At 43.7% G+C, this 19,386-nt stretch overlaps 1 protein-coding gene across 2 annotated transcripts in view; it reads right to left on the reverse strand.

Moving 5' to 3' along the window:
• Nucleotides 1-19,386, reverse strand: part of AGA (aspartylglucosaminidase) — a 339,637-nt gene that overhangs the window by 261,653 nt on the left and 58,598 nt on the right. For both annotated transcript variants that reach the window (XM_069631452.1, XM_069631451.1), the window contains one exon: nt 7,996-8,108. In XM_069631452.1, the coding sequence (XP_069487553.1) occupies nt 7,996-8,108 (113 nt within the window). The remainder of the gene's footprint in view (nt 1-7,995; nt 8,109-19,386) is intronic.

Here is a 19,386-nt window from a genome sequence, read left to right on the forward strand (position 1 = left end):
TTATAAAAACAGCCACACTCACTACAAAGCATAAAATAAGCAGTGTTGCATAGCAATTTGCCATGCAATTCTGTAGATTTTCTAATCAAATGAACACTTGTTTAGCAAAGTTAACTATTTAAGTTGCTCTCTTCAATGAAAGCACAGCTTGCTCTGCAGTCCTCTCTTGCCCTCGGTGCTCTCTTGACCCTCTTTACTTCAAGTGCTAACGGAGGGAAAGTGTAGCAGTAATCATCTCCTCCACAAGTACCAAATGCATGTGTAGGAGTGCTAGGCAAGAATTTCTGTTTCAAATAATTGCAAAACAGAAGTAATTGGGATGATACTTTTATTACACTTTCTATATCCTGTCTGGCAAAGACCAGTATGTGTCAATTTTATATCTTTTAAAAAGACAGTCATGAATTCCATTCCTAAAATGTAAGTTGTTACATATTGCATAATTAGAGTATTGATATTGTAAAACACGGCATCATATCCATGCTTTAGAGTCAAATTTAGGTTAGTGTATCTGAATTTTATAGTGTCAACAATATTTCATTTTGTTGGGGAAGATGCATCATGTTGACTAGTGAAACTTTCAAAATGTACATGATCACATGATGAATTGCTTTTGATGGCAAACCTAGTTATGTAACAGTTATGTAACCTGCAGGTTGCACACATCTTGCAACTGGTACTCAACCCATGACTGAACCCATACTCCTTGAGATTCTATATCATCACCCTGTTGCTTTATACCAGGTACCCTTAAAGGGAGATTACCACAAACTACAATATTCCACCTAGTTTGGCCAGTGCTCTGCCTGCTATGAAATCTACTCTGCTTAGTCTTTCTTTCCTCTTACATAATGAATACACAAAGCAAACTAAGTGCTTATGCAAAGTAGTGATCAATAGTTTCATCCAGTCTGTACATTCACAGATCTACTGCAATGACAAACACTGTAGTTGGCCTCTAGAGCTCACTTTGCTTTATAATTGTATTATAGCCCACTGCTTAGCTTCGCAGACCTACAAGATTGCCTAATGCTAATGTTAGCTACTGCGAGCATGCATATCTGCAATAACCAACTACTAGACTTGTGCACCCACTGAAAACAGCCTACTGCCAGTCGCTGAGCTGCTCTCATAACTTAGTAAACCTTGGTACCAGCCTATGCCCCTGGCCTACCCTGAGATAAATTACTCGGCTCTCCACTACTACGACTGTTACTACTATAATGCTAGAAACCATGAGCTCCATAACCTATTAGTGATTACCTAGACATTACTGTGGCCCCCCCACCAGACATAGATAATCACCCTTAGGATAGAATGATCTCCACCCTCATCTATCTGACCACTCTCTGGTCCACAATGATAACAGTAAACCACCCAACGCAATTTATGCCCACTGTAACATCGAATTCTGATGAGCGCCGACCGACCATCACCCCAGACACTGACCCTCAGTCTATTAAGTTACCTATCCCCTACCACTCTCTAACAAACATCCCGCGTGACACTTTAAGCATTAATGCCTAAAATCTATGAACCCCCAGCCAGACTAGTCACCAAATCTAGTAATAGAAGAGACTTCCAACTCAATGCCACCAAACTAAACACCTCCCCCACCAAAAGCGATTCCCACTTTAACAGTCCCATTAATAATCACTGCAAATCAAGCAATAGGCCAACCAAAAAGAAATGGCGTGTCACCCCTGGGACACCTAAACCAAACACCCCTCTGAAGGGTGCCCTTATTAATGCTAGGTCATTAATAGCACATGCCACCGAATTTGCCGACCGCATCCAATTATGTGATTATGACCTCCTAGCCATAACGGAAACTTGGCTTCACCAAGTAGCAGGACCAGCTCTGATGCTTGCCTTGCCCCCTAATTACAACATTCTCAGAGAAGATAGAACCAATTCTCGAGGAGGCGACTTAGCCATCATCGCTAAAAATAATCTCACCAAAAAAAAAAAAGAAAAGCCTTCAAACTTCAAACACCAAATCCTGCGAATCCTTAACCACTAAACTCTTAATATCATCCTCTCAATCAATATACACCTCATCTATAGGCCACAAGGTCCCATTGGAACTTTTGAGGAGGACATCTCTATGATCCTCTCAAATAACCTAAAAAACTCATCGCAAACCATCCTTTTGGGAGACCTGAATTTAGGTTTCAACGACCATAAAGATTTGCAAGCAACCAATATCGCTAATGTCATCACAGAAATAGGATTTACCCAAAGAATCTCACAACCTACCCACGAAAAAGCCCTAACACTCGATTGGGTAGCGAACCACAACTGTAATGTAACTATTACTGATGTCAGCCCACAAATCTGGACAGATCATGCGCTAATAATAATAAATGAAAACACTACCCAACCTAAGGAAAATATATTAGCTCCCCCCTTACCAACCAGAAATAAAATAAAACATAACCACGGACAAACTGCTACCACTTGTCTTCCCGACTCTAAACTCACTACCTGAATCACTAAACCCCTCAGCCCTAGTGAATTAACTCAACCATGGCCATAGCCTTGGACACCATCGCCCCTTTGAAAATGAGAAAAGTAAGCCAAGAGCACACTTAAACACCTGGTTCACCCCTCACCTCAAATCCCTAAGGATTGAAAAACGCAAATGTGAATCCGCCTGGCGACTAACTCCATCTGAGACTAATAAAGCCGCTCTCATCAACGCCTCTAAGATTTACAAAAATGAAATAAGGAGAGCTAAAAAAAGAGAACTTTAACAACAGAATTCTGCAGGCTAAATCTGGAACCAAAGAGCTATTCATTATTCTAAAGGAACTGGAAAACCCCATCCCTGCTACAGACAACTGCGACAAAAATAAAAACGTGGTGCTCCAACATCCAAAAAGCACTAAACAAAATAGCTACACTCCAAACTAAACTTGAGAAAAAGAAACAAAATATCCCTCCTTCAACCAATCAAAGATTTAAACCACCTACTTCTACCAAACCAGAATAAAAATTCAACTTCACCTAAGTAACTATTTTAGAGATTGAAAAGATAATGCTCCCTCTCAAACCTACCAACTGTCGAGGCGACATATGCCCAGCCCAACTGATAAAAGATGCAGACAGAGACCTATCCCCATTTATTTCTAAACTCATTAATGCTTCCTTTGCATCAGGCACGATACCAGACAACCTCAAACAATCATGGGTCCTCCCCCTCCTTAAAAAAGCAAACTTTGGACCCGTCCATCCCGACTAACTACAGGCCAATTACAATGGTACCATTTCTGTTAAAAATACTAGACAGAGTGGCTTACTTAAAGATCCAAAAATATTGGAGCTGCCTCAACTATTAGGTACCAGACAATCAGGCTTCAGGCCTCAGCACAATACCATAACCGTGCTGATCAATCTCAAAACCCAGGTCGATGAGCTGAGAGACCTTGGAAAAACAGCCTTACTCCTCCTACTGGATCTCTCAGCGGCATTTGACTTGGTAGTTCATGATGTGCTCTGTACCCACCTGGAATCTGCGTCCCACTTCTACACACATGCCATTGCGTGGATCAAGTTGGTTCTTAACTGGCAGAACTATGAAGGTTTTCTCTGCCCCTGCAGCGGCTGACCCAGTACCTATCACATGTGGCGTTCCCCAGGGCTCCTGCTTCTCTCCTACCATGTATAACATTTTCACAAAGCCCCTGTTTGATGATCTGGACCTTCTGTGTGTCACCTACGCTAACTATGCAGATGACACTCAGATTCTCATCCCACTTTTGGGGGATTATGAACAGGATTTGGCCTTGGTGAATAAGATATACCTCATCAGCCAGGCATGGATGGCACGTCATGGTCTATGCCTGAATGATGACAAAACGGAAATCATACTGGGGAATACACAAAACATCAAAAGACTGAACGATGACTATTCATCATTTGTTATAGATGGCAACACCATTAAAGTAGCAAAAGAGGTAAACACATTAGGTTTTTACCTCGACTCTTGCCTCTCCCTAACAAAGCAGGTGAGTGCAATGGCCTCTAGTACCGCAAAACCATACCTGTCCACTACCAGCTGCCTCACCCTATCAAGAGAACTGGTATTATCCAAATTGGACTATTGTAACACATTATACATAGGGTCTAATAAACACACACTGCAAAAAATCCAAACCTTGCAGAACAATGCCCTCAGAGCCGCCTTAGGAATCCCAAGAAGAGAGCATATCTCAGATGTCAGAAGCCAATTTCATTGGCTCTCTACAGCGGACAAAATTAAACTTAAAACAGTATCACTAACATTCAAAAGTATTAATGATTTAGCCCCAAATATCTAACAGAAAGGTTCAAAAGACGAACCTCCAAAAGACCCACCAGAGAAGCATATACCAACCAGCTAGTTGTGCCCCCATTTAAACTGAGCACTGCCGGAGGCAACAGCATCCCTGTCAAAGCAGCCCAGTTGTGGAACTCCCTCCTATCCTCTTTAAGGTCTGACCAATCCTATCCACACTTCAGACTTAATTGTATTAAATGGCTCAAAGAAAATGACCTATAACTGACCGACAACAGGACTACTTACGTCTTACCCATCTGTTAATCTGTAGCTGAGCACATACTCACATGCTCATACCCCCCCACTTACCCCACCTTGCTTTTTGACTTTCAATGTATACTGTGTATACACCTCTGTGTACAAATACTTGTGTATACAACTCTGCATATAACGCCGTGTACAAACTTGTAGGGTAATCATTATCCTGTTGTCAATGAATCCTGTATCTACTTGGAATGTGTAACTGTAACTTGTAAACTTAAAGTATTCTTGCACACGCGCCCGGATACCTTCTGGTCTGGCGTGCGCTATAAATAAACAAACATTACTACCTGCAGGAGACAGCTGGCCAAACTATTTTCAGAGCCTTTTAATCATATCTATTTGTGTCCATTCATGCAGCCAACCTTTCACGTTTTACAGACACTCACCTTTGGCTCGCAAAGTCTTTTCGCACAGTCGAGTAGATTTTATGAACGGTGAGTAACATTTACAAGAGATGTTTGAAACTTTATTTAACATTCACTTTGTTTGCAATACATGTCAAATAAAAGTTTCACTGTGCATGGCTGGCCTCTGCGTGGCAGCAGTGTGGCAAACATTATGTGGGTTTGTAGTGACATGCACTATTTTACAGACATCACATTTTAAATGTGTTGTCCTCCATTGCTATGGGACAAGTGCATTTCTCTATGGTTGAATAGGTAAACTAAGTTACCCGACCTGCAAGCCTAGCTGAAGTGTAAAGAATTTGCAAGGCCTGACTCCTCTCACTAATGTCTTATTTCAGCGGTACGCAAAACTGCTGTATTGTTGCTCATTTCATGTCTTGGGTACAAATAACTTCTGGTGGCATTAATACTATTAGTACAAAATTGCTAATCAAACGGGTCCGTTTGGTAATCAAAAACATTTTAACTAGCAAACTCATTTTTGAAAACTAATTTATGCCTTGCACTATAGATTTCGGTTGTATAGCCCTTTTCCACGCCTAGGAATTTATCCAAACCATGTTGGAAGATAATGCTGTTGAGCCCAACTTCATAAGTATGTGTAATATGCGGTTCCACTCCCACTGCGACATACCCAAGCACTCCCCGAGAGAAGGCAACTGGAAGCTCAACAAAAAAAACAACAGTCACAATTATATTGGACCTCAGAGGGCAAAGAATTGCCTTCTAAAAAAGTTAGACTGCTGAAGGGTTTTGAGCTAGGCAATGTAATGAATGTAGTTGTGACGTTCAAGGTTTATCTGCAGTTTTCTAAATATCCCCTGAGGAAACAAACATAGGTATATGCACAGGGGTAAGTGCTTAGGGAAAAACCTCTGTGGAGAACCAATTGTAGATAGGTGAAATCATTTGAAGGCAAGCTTCATTGCTGGCACAACACACCACCCAAATAACAGTCCAGATTTATAAAGAACTACTGTTTAGCTAGAATCTGATAGAGTCGCGTAGGCTACAGCAAGGCGTATAAAGAAACTGTCAAAAACATTCTCCCAACAGACCAACTATCCCACGAAGAGGTTTTGTAGAGGCATCTTCTGCAAAGAAGCCCTTCCATGCCACTGTCGTGTTTGTCATTGTACAAGTCCGTATTCCAGGGTATAACAATTTTGCCTTTGGAAGATTATAAAAACTGACTGTGCAAATGAATCTAGAAAACAGTACATGATGAGCAGCCTCAGAACATGTACCCTGCGGAGCTCTCCAGAAGGGTAATTCAATTGCAATCAACTGTTGAAATTGGATCTACACCAAAGGTTGTCCGGGACAACATTTTAGTTTCAAGTAGCAGTTCCTCAAAACACACTGTTGTTAACAATGTTCTCTCTCGCATGGGTCTGTGTTCGATCCCACAGTTTAATCTGGGGGGGGGGGGGAAATCACCCGCGTGGAGACCACATTCTTAGTAACATTGGAATACAGGAAACTCACTGCCGCAGGCCAGGATTGGCCATCATCCCATCCAATAAATGGAGGGCATACTAACGGCAGGCGAAGCTGGCGTTGAGCGAAGGCCGTGTACAAAGGCCGGATCTACTTTCAGCCGCTCTCCGCTGCTCGCCGATGCCGGCCATCATTGCCGGCCCACCCCACTTGCGCCTGGAACAGTCTATGACACCAAAATACCCTCAGATCCACAAGCACCCTCCAAGAGGCATATTATTGAGCTGTCTAATCGCCACAAGCCAACAATTAACAATATCACAAAGGCCCCCACCAATGTCTCCGCCTCCACTAGGCCCACACCCCCACCTCACCAAACCAGGCAAAGCGTAAAATCCACCACTTAGCTGCGCCCTCATCAATGGCCGGTCACTCCCAGCCCACATCCTGGACATACATGATTAATAATCAGCCTCAATCTCAACCTCCTTATAATTAGTGAAACCTGGCTCCATGAAGCATCAGGCCCAGCATAAGCCCTAGCAATCCCTCCTGGCTACACCATACTCGGGCAGGATCGCCTCCACCTGAAAGGTGATGGGGCCGAACTCACAGCAAGAGAAACCCTCCCGATCAGAAAGATGGAAAGTGAAATAGGAAACAGTGATTACCTACTCCTCAAACTGAACTCCTCAGCGAACTGTACCATCACCCTTCATATCGTTTACAGCCCCCCGCCCCCAACCTCTTAGACCCGTTGCAGACTTCCAGGCATCCTCGACGCACCTCTCTGACAATTTAAAAAAAAATCCACTAAGGCCATCCTCCTTGGAGACCTTAACCTTGGCCTAAATGATCCCAAAGACTCCTTAGCATACTCACTTGATAAGGCATTAGCAACCCTAGGATTCAAACAAGCCATCACGAACACCACCTACATCAAGGGCCACTCCCTTGACTGGATTGCACACCACAACTTCCCTCCTACAATCAAATCCAACCCACCCCTCCCATCGACTGGCCACCACATCATCCTATCCGATCTCAACACTGCGAAGACAACGCCCCAGCAAGAGACTCCCCTTCCTCCAGCCATCACCAGGAGCTCCGGCCAGCTCACCAAAGAGAGGCTCCTACCCTACCTCTCAGTGCGTGCCCGCAGGCCTCCATTCGCTAAAGACCCAGAAACACAAGCACTAACATTCAACACCATAATTACCCAAGCAGTAAACACCATTGCCCCACTCACTGCAAGGAAAGCCAAATGCACCAAGCACACCAACGCTTGGTTCATCCCCAAACTTCTTGGCTACGCACCAGAAAAAGGGAAGTACTCTCCACGTGGAGATCATAGAAACCAGGGAGACAGTACTGTTTGATTTCATTCACCGGCAAAACACAATGGTTTCAATTCGAACTTCTAAGTTTGCGCGAACCACACAATTGCTTGCGGCCCCGCTTGCAGTGATTTACAAAGCAATATCAAAAGTGTTGCTCTTCTGGTTTGATAATTCAAGAAACACATTGCAAGGTTAGATTGACCAAATATTGTAAAACGTGTACCTGATTCACCCACTAAAAAAGTGTGCTTCGTGTAATCCATCACAGCTCGAGCCACACCAATTGCATTTTTTATCCGCCTCAGGTTTGCTACAGCTCCAACTTCCATGGTATTACTGAAATCAAGCAGAAGCATAATCATTTGCAACACCAAAATGATAAAACAGCCAACAATCCTGAACATTTTAAGAGCTACTTTCCCTGCTAACTCCGACCAGGCTAGCAAGGTCTCTTGCCTCACGAGCATAGAAGATGTAATTTCATGTGAATTGGGAAACCAGAACTCCAACAAACAATCTCTGAAGTCTATCTTGTGAAAACTATCCAGGGTAGTCTAAATTTGTAGTACATCAGAGTGCTGAAAACAAAGGAACGCCAATACTACACGGGGACATTAAACAGTAATAAAGGACAGAAGAATGATGAAGCACCAAAACAAGGACTATGCCGAATGTTCCACCAACTAAATGTATACTGGGTGCGAGGCAGGCTCCACCAAAATATTTCTGCAAGGCATTTTTATAATCATTAAAGGTGGTCCTATGAAGTATCTTGGTGTGGCTAGGACACAAGCAGGAACCACACCAGAGCCAGGATTATCAAAAGGTAAAGTCTTCATTGTTTCAGTTACAGTGGGAAAGTAAGACAGGAGATAAGGTGATGTGCTTCTGCTTTCCTTGGCTCTCTCCCTGCCAGTCCCCCAACCGTCCTTTCCTGGAACCCTTACACTCACCCCATTCCAGGCCTCGCACCAACACTCCAAGCTCCACTGCCCACTCACAGACACACATAGCAGATGTTAAGCTAGGATACTACAACTTCCCTCTCTTTTGATGAAAAGGAAAGGTACAACCATCCATGTGTAAAAGGAATCTACCCTCGAGGAACATTTTTGCCTTTTGTCCTGGTCTGCCCCCCAGGACCTCAGGGCTGCCACCCCCAAGCACAACGTGCTCTCTCTGAGCAAAACAACATCTAACTCACCTAACCAAACTGTACAAAACCTCTTTTCCTTCTGTAAGGGCCTGCCACACCCAAACTCTGGACCTGCCACGTCCTGGCAGAACCTCACCCTAATACAGGACACTCCAGTCGCTGTAAATAGAGCAGACTCACTACATTCAACATCCTAAAACAAACCACATGAAGAATAACTAAGGTCTGGATGACACTAACCTAGCTTGCAACCATCCTAGCCACTAACAATATCACCGCCCCTCTCCTCACATAACAGAAAGGAAAATTTTAGAATAGCCACTCACAAAGATCACACAAAAATACGACAACCACAAAAGACGTGGAGTGCTAAAAGGTAATGTGCACAGACACAACCGTGCAACCAGGAACTTCATACACAAATGATGAAAAGATGAAAATAAAACACTTGCAGAATATTCCTGAAAACTCCACATATACACCAAAGATGAAAATGGTGGTGCCCTGCAAAACATCAATTTGCAAAAGAAATTAGTTTAGATGCACATCAGAGATGAAAAGTAAAATGTGCAAATCCAAACTCTCCCAAAAACTTCTAGAATAATTATTAAAAATGGGCGTCAGTGTGGTTCAAGTTTAAGACAGCAAACTCCCAAAAACACCACACTAACAAAAACTCCAAAACTGTGTGCCACTCCAAAACAAAATGATAGAAAAATCAACTGGCGAGCCACTACTCTTGAGGCATCACCTGGCATCACAGAAAAGCCTCCCAGGAACGTGAACTTCACTCCCAAACCTCCAACCCCAGCTCTGAGGAACACTGTGCGGTCACCTACAACGCACAAAAATCTACAAATTGGGCCCAGTGCCCTAAAACTCTATCGTACAACTTACGTAAGGACCTCTAACTACTTCATGGGCCCCTTGCCCTGGCAACTACGCCACTACCCAAAACCAAAAGGTTAAACTCCCTGGAGCACTCCAGTAGTGTCCAACCCCTGAAGGTTTTTCAAACAGCAACCACACCTGGCCACAGTGCGGAAGCCAAAACCCCTACATATGCATGCAACTCCAGTACAGACGCGTCACATAAAACACGTACACTACAACTACAAATGTGTCACACTACTCACGTGTACACACCACAACATCCACTTCTCACTACATTGCAATACAATTGCAGAACCCGCTGCTTACTGTGCGCACTTTTGGGTCACACCCAAAACTCCAATTGCACACACAACAGCACACTTCAACAAATAACCCATACTGCAATTCCATACTTCCACACATGCACTCCAAACTCACTCCATTCCACAAAACATACATATTACTACAAATGCGCATACAAATCACTACATCTCCTAAAACAGGAATGAGTTGCACCACCAGCCATGGTGGTGATCAGTCACCATGCTGGGGGCGCAATTCACAATTTGTATTGTGAATCCCCAATAAACTGTAAAACCAATATTGTGGACATTTAAAATCTTAAACTCCTTCCCGTTGAATGAGAAAATAGTTTCAGGTGATATGTAGGTAGCACCTTTGCATGCATGTGCAGTGTTCACTTTCAAATGTAAAACTCCTCACTGGTCGTTAAATAAATTTGTATTTTTGTCTCGTGTGGCTTAGGTCTAAACAAAGCTATTAATTACAGCCTACAAACTGAAACACAGACAAACTATAAAAAAAGAAATACACAGGCTATGCCATACATAATACATACATGGAAATGCAATGCCTCCTCTACTTAGCAAAATAAAACAGCAGATACTTCCACCTGGCAGCATTTAAAAGATGCACAAATAAAAAATAACTCCTGCCTTGACTGCCACAGGTCCCCAATGGCACGCCCCGCCGGTATGGTCATCCTCCCACGCACAAGGACACTTACAAGCTCCACAGATACCACTAAGGAAGGCCTTGTCTTGCCACGTCCCCTTCCATTCATTGCTCAATTCCAAAAGCTTTCCTCACTCAGGCATCCCTTGATAAGGGCAGACTTAGACAAGGGTTACACCTTCTTAGCCCAGTTCATGCACGTTGAGGTAGTGCCACACCTTTTGCTCCATAGTTCAGATATACCATCCTTTATGTGTTGCACTTCCAAAGCTCTTTTTGCCATCCCAGTGTTTGCCTGAAACCGTAGATGACCCAATTGCCATCAGGCTCTCCAGGCCCACCACACTCAACCTCAAACATAACCTGCTGACCACAATCAACTTGCCACTCCCTGCCCATGCATGCAATAGGATGTTTCTAAACTCTGCAGTGCTACATGCTGCAGTCAACTTCGACCTCATCACCACCCTTGAATTTGCTGCCATTTTCATTACAGAGTCCTAGTTCAACCACACAACCCTTCCACGTATATGACATTTTTGTCCTGCCAGTTTACAGCCTGCAGCATACTGATGGAGTGGGTAGATACAAGACAACAAGGCCCACACTTTGCACAATAGACACCAGTGGTATCCTTCTGAATCACCAGAGCAGGGTTGGCGTGGCGCATGGTGGGGCAAAGCACAAGTTAAGGCAATGTTACCATACCGATTAGATAATGTTAAAGGATATTTGAACCGCGCCCTATCACCACCGGAGTGGTCCCCTGGCGCTCTGGCGGCTCTGAAAGAGGGAGAGGGAGAGTGGGGGTGAGTTAGTGGGAATGAGCTGGAAAAGTGCAAGATAGCAGTGATGTGCTGTTGGCAGCCTCAGCCCGGTGGGTTCGTTGGCTGGGCTTGGGGTGTTTTACGGTCGGTAGTCGTCATGTGCTGTTGTGCAAGTTATGTGTGGTTTGTTTTGTTGTTGCCGTATAGTGAAGTTTGTGCGGTTTGCTGCGTTTTAAGCTTGTGGTTGTGTTTGGTTAGAGTTTGAGAGGTGTATGCAGAAGGATGAAATTGTTAGTGGATTGGTTAGGTGGCATTGCTGTCCTTGCAATTATGTCTAGGTGTGAGGCCTGCTATCATTCATTATTCCATCGGAGTGTGGCGCTTGCTAATTTTCAATATTCTGTCTAGATGCGAGGCAGGCTAGTGAACACGATTCCATTCAAGTGTTGCACTTGTCATTCACAGTTTCATTTAAGTGTTCTAACATTCACATTTCTATCTAAATGCGACGCAAGTTAAGGTTAAGAATTCCATCTAGGTGTGGCACATGCTAACATTCACATTTCTAACTAGATGCGACGCAGGCTAAGGTGAAGAATGCCATCCAAGTGTGGCACATGCCAACATTTGGAACCCTGTCTAGATGTGACGCAGGCGAAGGTTAAGAATTCCATCCAAGTGTGGCACATGCCAACATTCACAATTTGTGTCCTCATTAATCATCACACTGGCGATGAGGGACCATCGAAAAGGGGGTTTGAACATTATGTACATGCAGTACAAAGTACTAACGACGCAATGGAAAGATTACCTCTGCATAGAATGGCATAACCTAGGTTGTGTCTAGCATGCAACACTTTATATGGTACAAAAGCTGTAGCTATGCAAATAGTTGCTCTTTTTGGAATATGAAGCTGGACCAGAGGATATGAAACTGACCTTGTGCATAAACTTTGAACAAGTTAGGAAATACATTCCCAAGAACAACAGGAGGGATATACGTCCTGATGAAAACCCGACAATAATTGTCAAGGGTTGAAACGTGCATGTAGGCTTTTGATGTAGTAGGATGTTGACCAATCAGTATAAATAGCATCAATATACGTTTTAACAGTTTTGAGTTTTTAGAGTTTGGTGATTTCTCTGGGCACTTAGGAGTTTTTACGTTTAGGCCCGGCACTCACTCTTTTCTTTACAAATCTAATCTATCCCCCTGGTGTTGTAAAATAATTCTATGCATAAAATGTGTGTATTGCGCTGAACTTGATTAGATGGATTAAGATGAATTGTATTAAAATAATATATTATCTATATGAATTCACTATATTTTTGGTTTATGTAGCACGAGCTGGAAAGGTGTATTCCTGATTCCAGCTCCCCCCTTTTTTTTTTTTACGTATGCCGTCAGCTGGCACATAGTGCTGGGGCATCTGGGGTTATCACATAGAATAAAAGAACCTAAGCAATAAACGTTTTTCCCTTCCAATATGGTTTCCTTGCCTGGGCACACAAGGTTGTACTTGGATTAAATAAAGTTACTTATATATTTGTTTTGTCAACTTGGTTGTAATTTTGATTCTCAAATCTAGTATGCCTGAAGAAAAGCACCTTTTCCAGATGTCTAAAAATGACTAATTCGACCTAAAAATTCAATTTCCAAAACAGGTTGTGAAAATATATCTAAAAGGAATGGCTGTTTACAATGCCTTAGCTGCACAGACCTAGAGAAATGATAATGGTTTTATCTGGAGACATGGCCGGAAAAGGGCGAAATTGCGCACACTGTGTCCTACATTTGTGGAAGAAGGGGGATGGAGTACAGAATATGCAATATCATTACGCCTCATAAAAAAGAACACAAGGACTATCACAAGGGGATAAAGTAGAGCAGTTATTTCGAAATTGTGGCAGCATTTATTAGTGGGAAACACTAAGTGAATGGCTAAAAATAATTACCAAAAGTAGGAAGGATAGTCTGGACAGCAGCATTTTGAGGGAATATCGGTCAGGTTGCCAAAACTAGGTACTGTCCAATCTGTGATTTAACACAATTTGCTAGAGCAATGGAAGATGTAGACTTCAGGTCGAGGAAGAACTGAGGATGTCTGTCTGTGCGGATCTGTATGGATAAGGGAAAGTGTACTCTATTAATGAAATTAGGGGACTTCATAATGCAAAACGCTGGGAGGGCAAAGCAGAGAACCTGATCTGAGGTAGCCTGCAAAAGGTAGGTCCCATTGTCCAAGCCCCAGTAGCAGAACCTGAATCACTTGCCAATTGTCATGATCTGGTCTCTGCAGCAGTGCACCAATTCATTCCTTAACCACAGATGGTTGCATTAGCTACTTGCTTCTCGCAACTGGTTCTTGAACTGCATCTCCCAGAAGTCATGCACAGGTTTGCATATGCACAAAATGAACCGCAATCTGCATCCCACAAACCATGGGGTGATGCATCGCACAAATGGCAGTGTAGGCAAACTAAGCCAGCAAAATCAAGCAAACATTGCTCCTTCATGAATCTTCTCCCAAAGCATCAATTTCCATTTTTAAAGGACAGCTTCTTCATTCTGGACCTTGGCTGTTTTTTTTTTTATTTTATTTGCTTTCGCCCCCCAATTTGACTTCAGCCTGCTGGCTCTGGTTAAAACTGTCACGACCTTTGCCAATTTGCCTAGACCCGATACCAAAACATCCCCGTTGTAACGCTGCCACCAATGTTGTGCAGATTTCTGGTATGGCTCTTAGCTACATTGTTTGGACCCGTTTCACGGACTATTCTTCGTCTGTGATGAACTGAGAATCATGAAGAGTGTTGATTTGATACTACTCCTTATCGTGCGAGCATGTCTCCTCACTCCTTTGGGGGTGGTTGAGGGAGGGTCTGGTAAGTCCTCCAAATTCCGGTTTACTTGCGACATATCAGATTTTCTCCTAGACTCCTGGTCTCTCTTCCCATCGGTTGTCTTCATTTCTATGAATTACCAAATTTGATCGTTTATATTTGACCTAATTATAGGTGTACGGTTTCACCTTTTTCTCTTTTGAGCTACTTACATAAACATGAGGAGCGGGGGACAACGCTGCACCTCATGTTCAGGTAAGTAGGTCAAGAGGGGGATGCGGGGTGTCCCCCGCATCCTTAACAATGGAGGCGGGGGACATACATTACTCAGGCCCCCGTTTTCAATGAACTATCAAAACGGGGCCAGAACAGTTTTAATGCAGACAGGCTGCCAGCAAACAAAATGTTTGTAGGCAGAGTGTATACATCCCATTTCTATGCAGTGTGGATGGGGTCCTTTCTCTTTAGTTTGTCCCTCTCTCTGGTCATGGGACAAGCCGTTTTCACACTTGTGCTAGTGAGTAGGTCCCAGAGTTCTTTAGTTCATGGACAGCAGGGCTAGCAACGTTTGACCTATGGAATCAAGCATTATTGCAGGGCAGAACATCACATAAGTTTAAGGGCCTTCAACCTATATAGGGCCTTCAACTATAAAGTAAGTTGGATTATTTGGAGAGTGGGAGAATACATTACGCATTCAGGGTTCAAAATTGAACTGAGGTAAGAGCTATTTAGCTTGTTTGTAGCTTAGAAGAGCCTGGTTAGCTTGATACCAACAGCTACCCTTATCTACATTTGGCTCTCCAGGCCAACCAATGTTGAACAAACATCTACTGACCCTTGGGGTGGAGATGCAAGGGAGAATCACCTGGGTGGAGCAACAGTGGGGATTGGGGAGGAGAAGCACAGGCAAGACATGGTATCCCCCCCCCCCCTTTTCTGATGAGAACCAACCTCACCCTTCCTTTATAGGCTATTGTAAACCATTGTTTCTCATTTCCCCTCATTTAGACAACAATAGTACTGGGACGAGGAAGAGGCGCAGAGTAGTGGACACTATTCACTCATTTCACCACTCTGGTACTGGGACAAGGACGTGGCCTGAGGAGTGCTGTGAGGGTCAGGCAAGTCACAATTATGGTCAGGCAAACGAGACTGAGTATTCACACCGGCAACCTGTTATGTGGTTGCAGGTGTATACAAATAGTTATAGTTAGAAGCAGCAGTGCAGGGATGCAGCTGGGCTAGAGAGCACGCCCATCCAAGGTGGGGCAGGCAACATATGGGCCGGTGAAAAGGACGCTGAGAGAAGGAAAGCCGGGAAGATACCGGGGTCGTTGCGGGCCACGAGATGGTCTGGGCGCAGCCTGTTGCTGTGTTTTCCCCGTTGGGAGTGGGGGAACAACTAGGAGCCACCAACCGATGAATGAAAGATCGGAGAGAGCGAGCGCTGATCACTGGAGATCCTCAGGTGTGCAAGAGGAGCGAACGAGAACCTGTGAAGGTGACCAGTGCACCCAGAGAAGCGACCGCACACTGGTGAGTGTCAGAGAAGGTTCACTCAGGCCAGAGCGCTCCAGAGGCATGGTGTGGGAAACGGCTAAAGCTGAACAAGAGTGAATACCAGGAAAAGGGGTCTGGAGACCGAATACTGAACAATCTGACGAACATGAAATAAGTTTTGAAGAATAATGAATGGGTCGGAAGACCAAAGATGAACTATTGACTACCGAACAAGCTAACAAGAATATAATAAGTTTGAATGCTGAACTGAGAAAAGATGAGAATCTTGCATGAATGAAATAGAACGTGATGTGCATTTTCGAATGAGTTTAAGTTAAAGTGATCAGCACTGGCAAAAAAAGTGAAAGTTGCGAAAAGCAAGACACTAGTGGACAGTGTGAAAGCAAGGTGCTAACCAGAAGAAATACCACAAAGGAAAGTGTGTGAGAGTCACACGTTGATAAAAGCAAGAGGCCATTTGGACTTATAACAGATGCAGAAAGGAAATCTGTGTTGCCAAGGAAGTCCTATGAGAAAGTATGAACTGTTGTAAAGAACCAAGGGTTATCATGGATGGACCGTGTGATCCGACAAACGCGACTACACTGAGGAACCCTTCCTTGGAGTAAACCAAGATAAGTCAAGAGGCTGAGGCTGGTCGGCCTAAAGTTGTTCAAGTGATCGAAAGAAAAGAAACTGCATAAATTGAATTGACTGGGAAATTGAAGCCTGAAGTGAACTTGGGGAAGGGAACCACGAGACCCTTTTGTTTGAACTGTCTTGAACTAGGGGAATTGAGCCAAGAGCAGACCTGGAGCTGGAAGCTGCTCAGTAGTTTGAACACTGTTTCTTTGGTTGCTGACATTCCTACACATTGTTTAGCTTTAGTTCTGAGGGCAAGTATAGGATTTGGACACAGACAGACTTAAGTTGAACTTACTGACTCGGACTTTGCTTAGTTTATTTAGGTAGGGAAATCCCAGCTTAGAATAGGGCACGTTGGGCCTTATATCATCCTGACATTTGAGTTAATAAAGTCCTTTTTGTTTGAACTTTGAATCTGTTGTCTGTGTCTTGCTTCATGATGCCTTCACAATACACAGGAGCTGCTTTTAGCTCCCGTTTATCCAATCCCAATTTCGAACCCTGCACATTGTTATTTTAACTGTGGCTTTGTTCTCACCTACCCTTTGAGTCGATCCACTAGTCTAGAGAGTGCTAGTACGTGTGACCATTGGTAAATCTGATGCAACTTATATCATGAGAGAACAGCAAAAGAAGGATCTTTGGAAGCATGAGGGAGTGGGGGGAGGATGAGGGGGGAGTAGAAGAGAGGAATAATTCTGTGTACTGCCTGTTCCCCACCTGCCGTTATCTCCCCCAAGGGAAGTAGGAATGCATCCTCTAAGGAGATGCAAAGAATGGGCATTTCCTATTTGGATGTGTTGTGAAGCCCCACCAAAATTACATTTTGTGTGAACTGCAGTTACAACTTGTGTAGTGCATAGGCGAGCCTGCTTAAGGAGTCAGCTCTCGTGTTGAGCTAGCCTGCCAACCAGATCACACTCAGACCTTATTCTGAATGGCCCAGACCAATACGACCCCCACCGGTTTGTTGAGGTAAGGCATAGCAGTCCAGTTGTACATATGAAAGTATGTGCGGTTTTCTTTTTAATATAGCACACATCTGGTTCTGAAGCAATGGAGGTCTGTATAACACGATTCAGTGATCGAGACAAATACAAATAAGACTATTAAGGTTACACTTTGAGGGACACAGAGGGGATACAGCAAAGGACGACCCAACTAAAATTATTTGAGTTTCACATGGTCTGTAAATAGTGTATGGCACCTACAATTGATAGAAGAAAAGCTTAACTACATGAAAATAGCCCTTGTTAAAAGGACATTGGTAGACAGCCCTGATCCTGAAGTATCTATAAGTTATGGATCAGGATATTCCCTGCATCCCTCCCCAGCCAGTGAGGGAACAAACCATCACCAGGGAGACAGTGGCATCAGGCTCATTAGAGGGCATTCCGAGCCGACATTCATAACAACCGCTCTACCACTGGATACCTGTGACCGGAATCTGAGAGGACTGTGGCGGTCTATCATAATCTCTGTCCTCTAACACAAGAAGGGGAATTCTCCTCAAATAAAGCCTGGCGTACCCAACCACCAGGCCACGAGAGGACATAAGACTGGTAGCATTCTCTGGTAGACTAAATCTGTCAAAAGTAAAGGCTTGCAGCATCTGAGCACCTGTAGAGTGCAGGGCTAGAATTCTGAAAGCTGGAGAATGCATCTCCTCTGAAAAATGTCCAAGATGAGAATGGTGTCAGGATCAAAGTCAACTAAGTTCAGTGACAGGCCCAAAGAAAACACCAGGATCAGAGAAATATGTGGGGGGGACAGGGGGGGGGGAATTGGCAATAAAAAAAAGGGAGGTATACATTCCTGCCCATCTCAGCATCCTGCCTGAGCCGAAATGACCTTTGCAAAGACCTGGAGGCCAAACTAAGGCCAAACGAGCACACTTCTGGGTTGGAAGTGTTGGGAAATGGTGGAAAGGCGTAGATATTTGAGGTGTGGGGTACACATGGATACGCATGCATGAGTTTTATAAAAGGAAAACCTAGGTGAAATAAAACAGAGCGCTTAGCATCAGGGATGCTATTAAGTGGTTAGTACTAGGGTTCAGGGCTAGCAGAGGAACTGGGATGGGTAGCGCTCCGGATGGGGAGAAGGATTTAGAGGAGAGATCATACATTGACAAGATTGTCTTTTGAGTGCCGACTCCATCATGTCCATCGCAACCTGCTTTGCATCTGAAATGTCTGCCAAAAAAGGTATCCCCAATAAAGAAGTGAGACTTTGTGACAAAACCACTATGTCCTGCCAGTGTGTGGGGTTTTACTACTCAAATAAATGTTCTTGCAGATGGGATCAAATGGTTTTTGCTCCTTGCTAGATGTAGAGACCTTCACAATAACACTATTAAGTAACTGTTTACCAATTACATACTATTTGTTGGTTTGCTTTAGGGAATATCCCTTGCCTACACAGCAATGAAGTTTCACCTTTAGGTTATGTTACCTAGATATTTGGAAAGTGATAAACAGCCAAAGGTGTGGCCACACATTCCTTTGGTGCGCTGTCTTGAACTGAATTGCAGAACACAACTGGAATTCTGGAAGACATTACCATTAGATTACAACATTAAATAAGAGAAAGAGGCACACAAACACGTGACTTGCCACCACTACTGAGTGGGGTTAGGGTACAGTGTGTTAGAACCAACATTGCGTTAGGTGTGTGGAGATGGTCTGTAATGAGTGTGACTAAATCAGTAGCTGGTGAAGGGTGTGTACACACACACACGACAAATGCAGTGTAAAAACGTCAGTTGCTTTACTACTTGACAAAAAGGGAGGGAGAGGCGGCTATATTTTCTCAACATTGTATAACAGTCAATACAAACATTGAACACAAA

Source organism: Ambystoma mexicanum, chromosome 6q (assembly GCF_040938575.1).
Source record: "Ambystoma mexicanum isolate Mex_15411 chromosome 6q, UKY_AmexF1_1, whole genome shotgun sequence".
In the NCBI taxonomy this organism is placed as follows: domain Eukaryota; kingdom Metazoa; phylum Chordata; class Amphibia; order Caudata; family Ambystomatidae; genus Ambystoma; species Ambystoma mexicanum.